General features: G+C 40.0%; 1 protein-coding gene across 1 annotated transcript; it reads right to left on the bottom strand.

The window, feature by feature from the left end:
* Window positions 1-773: 773 nt before the first annotated feature.
* On the bottom strand, window positions 774-9,386 carry TDRD15 (tudor domain containing 15). Its single transcript, XM_042885393.1, has 3 exons — window positions 9,306-9,386; window positions 8,888-8,945; window positions 774-7,734 (listed from the first exon to the last, which is right to left on the bottom strand). Exons 2-3 carry the CDS (start codon window positions 8,892-8,894, stop codon window positions 1,751-1,753), a joined length of 5,991 nt encoding a protein of 1,996 aa, XP_042741327.1. The 5' UTR covers window positions 8,895-8,945; window positions 9,306-9,386; the 3' UTR covers window positions 774-1,750.
* Window positions 9,387-11,784: the final 2,398 nt, after the last annotated feature.

The following is an 11,784-nucleotide window of genomic DNA, read 5'->3' on the forward strand; positions in this document are numbered from 1 at the left end:
GTGTACCTCTCTTTCACATAAGGCCCAGCTTCCTTCGTAAAGTGTGCCAATGAGAGTATAACTTAGCAGCACAGAACAGAACAGATGAAGAGTGACTTTTATCTACGAAGTTTTACAAATGAGCAGGCAGAAAAGCTGCACCATTTGTACAGCAGTCAAAAATAAACCATGAATGAGGATAGATGTAATAATCCACTCGACTGCTGCTGGCCTACAGGGCAAGGAACATTCCTTGGCACCATCTCACAAAGAAGTTACACATTTTCTCCAATGCATTCACCAATCACTGAGGTCAAAAAGTTTCAAAACATACAGAATTATTTCAGCAAGGCACGCTGCGCACAGAAGATTAGCATTTTTTTATTCTTATCAAGAAGGCAGAACACTGAATACATCAACATACATGCAGACATTTCAATTCCACATTACTGGTTATCACTCATAAAAAAAAGGAATCAATGTCACTTAAACAATTTACAGAAAAAAATAACGTAGAACACCACTAAATGATAAGCAGTAGTTTCCAGCTGTGTTTTACCAGACCAAATATTTTTTTTTTGTTCAGAATTACACTTGCTAAAAAGCAAAAGGGAAAAGTCATCTATGCCCCTGTGTCTTTCTTCTAAGTACAGATTTATCTCAAGTACTTCACCAGTATAGTCTCTCCCTTAAAAAAAAAAAAAAAAGTGCAGTTATGTCTGAAGTTGAGGGTAGGGGAAGTGCTCATTAAAGAAACAAGACTGAGAACAAAATCCATAGTTAGCACCCCAGTAACAATTGTAATATAACTCTATGATGCCCTTCTTGAAAGTTAGTAACATTAACGGCCAAAGTCCTCTCATTTTTCAGGTACTATATAATCCTGAAAATACCTTCTATTATTTAGTTTTTAGCTTAAGTAGCTTGGTTATTAGTGCTTCACAAGAGAAACTACTATCTCAAAGTAGACTCATTATGCATTAAAAATAAAAGTCTCACAAATAAACCAAGTGTGCAATCTTTGTAAATCAGAGAGATTTATTTTATATCACTGTTATTACCGGGCTCCATGTTGTAACAAGAGATAAGCACTGATGTACAAACACATCCAAATTAAACCAATATATTTTACATTATTAAAAAACACATTTAAAAATATTTAGGCTATATGTGAACACTACACAAACAGAACTGCCATTTAAGCATCCAGATCTTTCAAAACACAAGGACAAGCAAGATGTGCTATTACAACTGAGTGATAACCAGAAACAAGAAGCACGGTTCATTAACCCTTAGAACAACCACACAGGCATTTAAACTAAGTATCGCTTGGCACTACAGTGAGGTTAGTCTCAACAAAGTAAATAGAAAGTTTCATAAGTTCCTTATGCAGTAAGGAAGTTATTCTTCTAAACCTGCAGTTCAATTATTACTGAAGTTCTCTTTCAATTTCACACGACTGTCATTATAGATTGGGGTTTATCAGAATCACAACCAGTGCTTCTGGGAGTGTTCTAGGAGAAATCAATTTTACTTTTAATGTCATCACACTGCTGAAAACTTTCTTCACAGTGTAGTCTGTATGTTTGGTTTTGTTTTTTTTTTTTTTTGGTCTTATTTTGAACTCAGATCTTTTATTGCTGGCATATAAGCACCCTATCAGAACCCATTTTTGAAGCTTTATCACTAATTGTCCCATGCTTCAGATTCTTTTTTTTTTTTATTTCACTTTTTTTTCCCCTGATGAAAGTAAAGCAAAAAAGTGTTTGATTTAATTACAATCTAGTTCACAACTTCCGCTACAATTAGAATTTGTATTAGGTTGCAAACGCAGTTTGGCTGATTCATTTCTATCAAGCGGAGTAAGGCTGCACCCACTTGTAGAGTAGACTGCATGGCCAGCAGCAACTAAGGAATGAGCCAAATTACTCTCCCCATACAGAACGTCAACCTCTAATCTCATTCCAGAGCCATAGTGGTTAAAATGAAATATCAGACCCGGTTTACCAAGAAGCTCTTGAAACAGAAGCTTGGCTTCACTACTCCAGTATTCCCCTGCAGCAGGAACCATACCATGTAAAGAGCAAGAGTATGCCAAGCGTGGTAAGTAAGACAGAGCTTCTGGAATAACTTTAAGTTTATGGATAGCTGAATAGGGGATGCTTTTCAAAAAGCCATAATCAATAAATGTAAGAACAACAGACTGACTTGTCACTTCACTAATCTCTGCCCTGTTCCACTGTGCGTCCACTCCGAATTGGATCAAGCAGCTGGTACCAGGAGCTACAGATTCTTCAGGCAAAGCAGGCAAGTTCTCAGGAATATCAGAGAGCAGCAAAGTCAACTTCTTCATGCAATCAAATGTGTCTTCAAATTGGACACAGAAGTTTGAAGGATCAGTAACCATAGTTGCAAACCCAGGGTACCTTCCGTCACTTTGCAGAGGTATCCACGTGACTGAATTTAATCTGACAGATTTAGCAAATTCCTTACAGTCCACATTCCCGGATTTTTCCGATCCAATAGTCTGACAAAGACTTGAAGGCTGATCCAAGTACTCAATGAGCAGAAATTCCCCTATTAAAATTTCTACTTCCCAGATATGAGAGGATTCCAAATATCTCAGAAACAAGATCCTTATTTCGCGACTTAGGAGGGCATTTACTATAGGGACAAATGGAATATTCAGTTTTTTAAACCAAACCCATTCACAAAACACAGCTTGTTTAGGAATCCTTCTCATCTCATTACTGAGACTCTTTGCATTATTTAAGGACACCACCTCACAGTTGCCATAATCAATGAAATAAACCAGCATTAACTTCTCCCTGATAAACATCTTTATCACTTTTGAGCGATACCACTTCAGGTTCCTTTCAGATTTTGTCATGCACTCCAACCCTTCTTCAATGTTTTCCACTGTAAGCAAACCACTTACTTGTGCTTCTTTGACCAGCATTACGTTTAAGTCATTTAATATTTGCAAATTTCTAACTAACTGCACATTAAATTCTCCATCCACTGAAACATTCATTACTTCTGCTCTTTCTACTTGTTCAGAACTTAGGTCTTGAGGAGGGATATCTATATGTGTTTCAGAAGTATTTTTCATGTTAACAGCACAATTTTCCCCCTGATCCCCTAAGCCATTCATGGACAAGGTGGGAACACCTTGAGCACTCTCATTTGTAACCTGAATTTGTTTTGGCATACTTTCCCAATCATGCACTGGTTTGTTTTGCAATCCTGCCTTGCCTTTTCTCTGCTGAAGATCATAAGACAAAGACTTCCCATCACAAATTATTTCCACTTCCCACTGCTCTCCATGTCGTTCTGTGAACTTGCAAGTGACTGGCTTACCATTTATTTTGCTTAGAAAATAGGAAGTACCTTCATCAGTCCAGCTTTCATCAGAAGTTTTTACTTTGCTAAGGAAACAATGAGTGCTGAGCCTCGGATAAGTTAAGAGTTTTCTTTGAATTCCACAGATTTTGGAAAGGCTTACAACTGCTGTATTACCATAGTCAATGAACTCAACCTCATACGAGTTTCCTGATTTCAGAGCTTTGATAACTGCCCTGTAGCAAAAACTGTCAGCGGCATGCTCTGCTAAAATGAGATCCCCTACCCTGAGCTCATCTAAGCCACTTTCACGATGGGTATTCACCACACTTTCATTTAATTCTTCTTCCAGTTGAATTATTAAGTTCTCATCTTCTACAAACTGAATGTAGAAACTTGATGGATTATTTATGTGAGAAATATACACTTCCACTTCAGAATTCATCTGAATATCACGTGGAGGAAGACTAGTTAATTCAGAAACGTTCTCATTACTCTTTTCCTGCTGACCTGTATTGGTTGGTTGCTTGGTACAAGATTCAGAGGGAGCATTTATAGCTATTCCATTCAAATCTGAAGGATAACATTGTGATAGAGAAGCAGGCTTTCCATCCAGATGATTCTCTCTGCGTTCCAGGACAGTGCAGACAGTTTTGCGAAAAAGTGGCTCTTCACTGTCCTCAGAACTCAGTGGGCTGGAGGACTCACTATGCAGGTCATGTGTGCTACCATCAGCTTGCTCTTCATCTCCAAAACGCTGTTCTGCATCTGTCCGGCAATAGTCACGTACCTGATGTACCAGTTTAGTTTCCAATTCAATTCTTCCATGATTTTTAGCATTTCCTTCTTTAACTTCTTTGTCAACTTCCACGTGATGTGCCACTTCGTGATTTCCAGCATATCGTTCTGTATAATCCGTAACAACTGCCAATTCCTCCAATATTTTTTCTTCAATTTTCTGACCCACTTGGAGCTGTTCATCATACAGCTCTACAACAATCTGGCCATTTGATTCTCTGGATACAATCACAGCCCTCAGCAGTTTACCAAGGAAAGTCTCCTCAAACCATCTAATAACACCTGCTGGAACATTTTTCTCCCTGAAATCTGACAGACGGCATTTAATAGCTTGCATGGGTGTGAATATAAGGTCTGTGGCAGAGTCTGGAAGAGGCATCACCTGGTCTCTCTCTGTCATCTGCTTATTTCCAAAATCCACAAAGTCAGCATACAAATAAGATGTTGATTTCATAGGAGAGACCAAAGCTCTATAAAAGAGACCATCTTCAAAATATCTAGCTATACATAATCGCACATTGCTAGTATAACATTTTGTGTGATCTGCCAGTTTGCTCATTTCACTAACCTTCTTCATCAACCCCTCTATAGTTTCAGTGTTTCGATTAAGCTGGCAATAGAATTTTGAAAAGCTATGTATATGAGTTATGTAGATTTCTTCCTCGCTTCCAATTTTTATATTAAAAGTTGAATAGAAAAAACTGTACAGAGAACCCAAAGGTACAAGGTTTTGCAACTCAATACAGTCAGAGTGGTTGAGTCCACATTCCCTGAGAAACTCCTCTGCACCAACAAATGGAGTCTGTAGGTCAACTATATTGCATAAACTGCTTGAACTAAGAACAAGAGCATAGACAGTGCAAGTCAGTGGTCCAACAGAAGCAGAAATGAAGTCTTTAAAATGTCTACACACTTCTTCAGGCCAATTAAATGCATCAGTCTGTAAGGGTACATTTCTAAGCGCACACTGAAATGCCTGACTTTCCAGACTTAAGAAATCTGGAAGAATAGCCTGAAGATCATTAAGTACAACTCTTTCCCGATAGCCATAATCTACAAAAATCACATCAACCTCATCTGGGGATATCTGCTGTACAACAGCTGCTCTGTACCACTTTCCATCTTTGGGACATTTAACAACACAGGCAACCTGTCCAGTTTTGTAAGGATGGGTATGTTCTTTATAGTAAGTCTGGATTTGCTTCATTAAACTATCTAGCTCTGGCAGTTTATTTTGCAACTGGCATGAAAAATCTGCTGGGGAAACACTGTAAGAACACACCACTTCAAAAACAGCTCCCGGTTTAAACACAAACTCTTTATAATGTATTTTTTCCTCAGGCTCTGGTTTATGACCTTCAGAGAGAACATCTTTTCCAAATGAGGACCGTGTAACAGACTTTCTCAGCGCAGAAGGCATGCTTACTGTTTTTTCCTTCTGAACTACTTGTCTACTCTGTGATGTGCTGTTTTTATAAGTTTTAGAGGCACACAGTGCATTTACATGTTTTTGTCTAGATCTGCTTTGATTCCGGGCTCGGAATTTTTTGGACACATTCAGAGCAGAATCTGATCTCCTTTCCCAGTATTCTGCATATCCAGCCTGAACCATAAGCGCAGCAACACTGCATTTCTGAGAAGCAATATTATACAATGCATTAACAGTGTATTTGTTACCATGCTTACCAATGACCTGAAACATCAGTACTCTGTTAGATACAACCTCTTTGAAGAAATCATTCTCCTTTTTAACCCACATATCATCAACAGGAAAAGCACAAGCAAGTTCACAACACATGGCTAAAGCTGGCAAACTGGAAAACTCTGGAAGCAATGTTTTCACATCATAAGAGGGCACTAGGTCTGTATTCCCAAAATCCAAAAAATAAACAGTAACATTTACATCAAGCACTTCAGTGACAATACCTCGATAATAATGTCCATCTTTGCTATACCGAGCACAGCACAGTAATCCAGGCTCTGGGTTTTTAAGGACTCTTTCCTCAGCTCCACACTGGTTATACACATCTGCAATATTTTCTGTCAAGGCTTGAAACTCATTCTGATACGCACACGTTTGAATCCAGAAGTTGGATGGGTTTATGACGTACACCACAAAAGCAGCATGATGAGAATTCATCTGCATTTCTACACGTTTGCAATGACTTGATAAAGACTCACCCCATTCAGGTAAGCAGTTTTTTGTCTGTCTATTTCCAGCAAAACTCTCACATGACTTGTGAGAACTGCGTGTAAAGCACACAGCATGTGCTCTGCAGCTTACACCAATATTGGTGATTTTGGTTTCCAAAGGTGAGACACATAAGGCAGCTCCTTCATTCAACTTTTCTGGATGCTCAGTATTAATTCCAAAATTTTCACCTGGCAATGTAATGTAATACAAGTGATCACTGGCATCAAATGAGTTAACATAAATACATACAGAATTTTGTCCTGCCAAGGCTTGTATAAACCTTTTCAGCTGAAGTTTTATTACCGCCTTATCATCATTACCAAAACAAGACAGCGCACACGGAAATGAAGTCATTGGTAGTGACATGAACTCTGCTAGAAGCTTCTTAACACAACTAGATGGTACAGCTTCAATGTTACCAAAATCCATAAACCAGACTTCCACAGACAAGTCTGGTAGAAGCTGCCTTATCACTCCTCTATGCCACTGTCCATTTTTCCTTTTGGCAGCACAAAATTGTCCTAAACTATCAGAAAATGTATTACTTTTTGTGCTGATATCTTCATAATACAAGCACATAGCTTCTGTCAAATTTTCCAGCTCTTTTTGCCATTTCTGTATCTGACAGTAAAATTTACTTGGGCTTTCTGCAGTAGTTATTTTTACACTTACCCTACTGTCAGCTGGTAGATTCGGAAAAAGAACATCTGAAAATAACCAGGAAGAGTCTGATGGTTTCTCAGGATTACTAAAACTAAGTAACTCCTGGACTGAAAGTTTCTGTTGCAGAAATCGTGGCAGTGTCCTGAACTGCGGGGGAAACACTTTTAACATTTCTACAATAAGACGAAAGGAATCTCTATCCGCAAGTTTCCCTAAGTTCAGTTCAAGAACATCACTGACAATCTTCGGTACTTCAAGAATAAACAACTGGTATGATGTGACAGCTTCTACATGACCTGTGACCTCTAATCCCACCAGTGATGAAAAATAATTTATGGCTTTGGGACTCCATTTTTCTCTAAGAGGAACTATGTTTGCAAAAATCCCACAAACTATCATTGGTGGCAGCTGGAAAAATTTATCACAAGCAGAAGCAACATGCACTTCCTCAACCATTACCACTTGTCCAGTGTCTATGAGGAAGGTCTCAAAAAAATGCCCTTTTTTTTCCAAAACTTTTCCTCTAAACCAATTTCCTTCTTTGTCTTCCACAAAGCAAGATCCACCAATGTCAACATTATCTCTTCCTTTGAATACACGTTGTATTTCTTGTTGTAGTATGTGGTAGTCAGGTTCACACCCTCCCTTGCGTTCACCCTTGAATGCTATAAGCAAGGATTCTCGTCTGCACTCTGTATGAATTATCTTCAGATTCATATCTACTATGTCTGATGAGGGAGTCAGAAGTTCCATTCTGTCTGCAAAGAAAAGGAGCAAGATCAGCCTGATAAATTTCCATATTTTACTTTATCAACTAATTCCTTACAGAAAGCTTTTAGAATGTTTTAATAGCATCTTTTTACTGATCCAGCTAAAATGCATACTAAGCATTTAACATTTACCAATTTCCTCTTAACGCATTTTTTTCTGTGAAAAGATATCCAGAAATACTTGAAGAAAAAAAAAAACAAAAACATCCCTGGTGTTGCTCTTGTGACTATAGTCTAGTTTCCAGAACAACACATAAGAGAGGGAGGAGGAGGTGCAAGACCATGAAAACATGTTACCATATTAATATATATGTATATATATATATACAGCCTCTACTCATCTCACAAAGGTTACTTACATAGTACATTCAAATACTACGTTCTCCCTTGGAGATTCAGTCCAGAGTTTTGCCCTACTGGATCTGCAGTTACAAGAATTTATCTGCAGAAGCTTTTCCAGTCCATTCCTTCTTTCTAAATACTGGGATGACAAAGACTCTTCTCATCCTCTTGTTTTAGTGCAAATCATTTCTTCAAATCAATGACACTTCATCTTGCTGTGTTACACCATTACGTACAGCTGCACTGTTTGCAAAGCTCTTTAACAGAACAGCAGCTCTCATCAAAAGCAGACATAAAGGAGTGAGTGGCCATATAACCTGTGGTCAGAAGAAATCTGATCCCTGTCATTCTAGTTCTACTCCACCAAAAAGCTTACCAGAACACCTTGGGCTAAAGAAGGAAGAGATGATGCTACAGACACATGGCTTTTCCAGAACAGTTTAAAAAAACACAACGGAAGCAAAATCTCTCAATAGAAGCAGTACCAAACCCAGCTCCAGCAAACAGTTTCTTAAGGAATTCCCTCAATTCCTCACCTTTCCCTGTAATACGACAGAAAACTAAACCTTCAAAATACACTTTTGTCTACCTGACAAAAACACCTGAGAATCAAAACTGAGAAGACACATCACTGATGCTTTGGTACCTCATTTCTCTCACCGAAACAAATAACAGATGGAAACAACTTTTCATCAGCGCTTTTTTGGGGCAGTTATCATAACCCTAAAAAACAACATCACACTGCAGCACATCTATTTGTACAGCTTACAAAGTGAGCCCTTCCTTCACACTCACCTACCCGACATGGAGTGTTCTTTCAGGGCACACTTCTCAGAAGGCTCAGACAACGTATCTCTCTAGAAGATAACAAGACATCATAACGTAATGAAACTTCTGTTTTCTAAAAGCTCCCAGCTCTCCTCAACACAGCCCAGAAGGGTAAATCAGGGTGTGAGGAACCCACAAAGATTTACACAGTGCCACCACGCCCGACAACGAGACCACCGAGCACACCAACAGCAGAACCCCGGAATAGAGGCAGAGCCCCGCGCGCCCGCCCCGCAGCCGGCACGAGGCTCCAGCACCACCGCAGGCGCTCAGCGGAGCGAGGGCTGAGCCCGCACCGCGCCGCTCCCCCCGCGCGGCCGCTGCAGGACGAGACCCCACAGCGAAAACCGCCACTCACAAGCACGAAAGCGACGTGTAAAAGCCATTACCTCCACAGAACGGCAGTTCGATGTCACCCGGACGCCGGACGCCGGACGCCAGCAGCAACACAAGACCACCGCGCTCCGCCAGCCGACAAAATGGCAGCGGGAGCACGGCCAAACACACCGAGACCAGCACGCCACGCGAAACGAAGGCTCTGCTAGCATGCAGGGCGGGCCTTAGGGTTGATTGACGGCGGCGCTCAGCCAATCAGCACGGCGATGGGCGAGAGGCGTCGCGTCCCTCGTGCTGAGGGCGGGAGGGGTGGAGAGGTGTGGGTTTAAATTTCCCGTTCTGGGCGTAATAAGGTGCTCACGATAAAGACACGTGGTGTGAGAAGCAGTGCTCCTGAAAAGAACAGTGAAGTATAGCAGCAAGCTGCCCGGGTGGTGGAGTCATCATGCTTGGATGTGTTCAAGAACTGTGGTTCGGAGGGGTGTGGGTAGTAGGTCAGACTGGTGGCAGTTGGACTAAGTGATCTTGGTAGTGTTCTCCAACCTCACGGATTCTATGATTCTATGAATAAAGTAATGTAGAAATGCCCTATGTAGTCTCTCTATGCCACCGTTTTCCCATTTGGTGCTTTTTTTCAGCTATAAAACCAACGTGTTAAGCCAGCCTTGGCTTTCTTCCTAGCAGCATACGTTAAGTTTTCACACCTGTACGTGCCTTCAGGCAGCTTCTCGTGGAGGCTTTCCTGCAGGAGGCATCATTCCCTGCCTGAACCCCTCTAACAGGAGGCAGAGTCTTAAGAAAGGCTCTACAAACCTGCAAATAAATGTCTGCAGCACAAGGAGAGAGTGATTTAGCAGCTAAGCATCTGTACCATGCTTTTTTCTTTTTCTTTTTTCTCCCCCACATAAATGTGCTAATCTGCAAATACTTACTGCTTATTTTCAGGTACCATGTTTTGTGTAGATGTACTGGTGGGGAATTTAGGGCACTCTTCTAAAAAGACTAGACAAAATTGAAGGTTTCTTGAAAATACAGCTTCCAAGTGTTCGTCTGCTTTAAAGAGGTGCATGTGCTATTTCTAAAGGTAGAATGCTACTATATTTAGCACAAAATAACCTTGCAATACTGAAATTTTCCCTTCTCTAGGATGCTTTGAAGCTGTTTAACTAGGTTAATTTACGTATGTTGCTTGATGTTACATTATCAGATTTCACATCCATCGCATTAATTGGGCAGAGTTAGGTAAGAGTGAAGGTCATTAGTATTACGTTTCTAGAGAGCAAAATTAAGACTAAATCTTGTAAAGAATTCACGTTATTGCGAGATTAAATCCTCAAAATGAAATGTAGAATCCAAAGTAGGCATCCAAGCCTTTTCAGTGCAAAGGGAGAGTGCTGCCTCCAAGTGACAATTCAGAAGCCCCGTGTGCTGCATCAGCAGCAATCTTGTGCTCATTAATCTGGAGATTATGAATATGCTACAAAAGAATGTGGGGTGGGACTGTGCTTTTCTCTGTAACTTAAACTGAAGCCATCCCTGTTCAGACTACAATCCAAAATTCGCTCCTGAAGGCACAGCGCTATTTTTCTTATATTGACATCTTGCCATACTCAAATTACAGTGCTGATGGCAACTGTAATATAATGATCTTATGGCTAGAACAGTCAGAAATTGACTCTTTCAGCAAGAGTGACTTTTAAAGTTGTGTTCCACTTCCCTATAAGAGTGCCTTGGCCATGGGCAGTGTGATGGAATGCAGTTTGTCCATCCTGTTTGAAGTTGTGCCACTGTTGGTGGTAGAAAAGGAAAAGAAAGGCATGAGTAGATAGTCCCGCAGGGCAGAATGGATGATGCAGCTTTCTCTCCTCTTTCCAGAAGGAAAGAACAGCTATTTTGCTGTTTATGCCTTTTGTATAGATCTTCTTCGCAGTTTTTCTTTTCTGCAGCCAGTGAGGGAATTGTGGAATTGTGGCATTATGCAGGCACATATGTGGCATTTTTTTGGTAGCTCTTTGGTTTGCTCAAAAATTGTATGATTTTTTTTCCCCAGACTTAGTATCTACATTGGCAAATACATATAAAGCATATTCCCTGTTACCTGGTTACCGTGAGTTAACCATTAAATATTTTTGCTGATTTATTCTGAAAGCAGGTTAACAACTTTCTAGTAAGCTTACTTTTATCTTACTGACAGAAATAAAAATAATATAAACTAAGATGGAAAAAAAAAAGGTATTATTTCAATTTGTGAGCACTTTATCACTTAACAAATCCTGAATAGAAAATACCTCAAAGATGAAACTCCCAAATTGAGCCTCATGTTGTCTTTTCTCTATATCAAACTAATTAACAAGGAGGCTCTTCATATAGTCTGAGATACATGTATGCACGTCCCCTCTGGAATGTTGCCTGAATGTTTTCATGAGAAAAATCATGCTGAAAGGCCCAAGTATTCAGCCTTCTCTTCAGGAAATTTTTGCTGTGATTTGCCGTAATAACAGTTAATGAAAAACTGAAACTTTTCAGTGGAAA

This window comes from Lagopus leucura, unplaced genomic scaffold (genome assembly GCF_019238085.1).
Source record: "Lagopus leucura isolate 7727_CA_CO unplaced genomic scaffold, USGS_WTPT01 Super-Scaffold_73, whole genome shotgun sequence".
Classification (NCBI taxonomy): domain Eukaryota; kingdom Metazoa; phylum Chordata; class Aves; order Galliformes; family Phasianidae; genus Lagopus; species Lagopus leucura.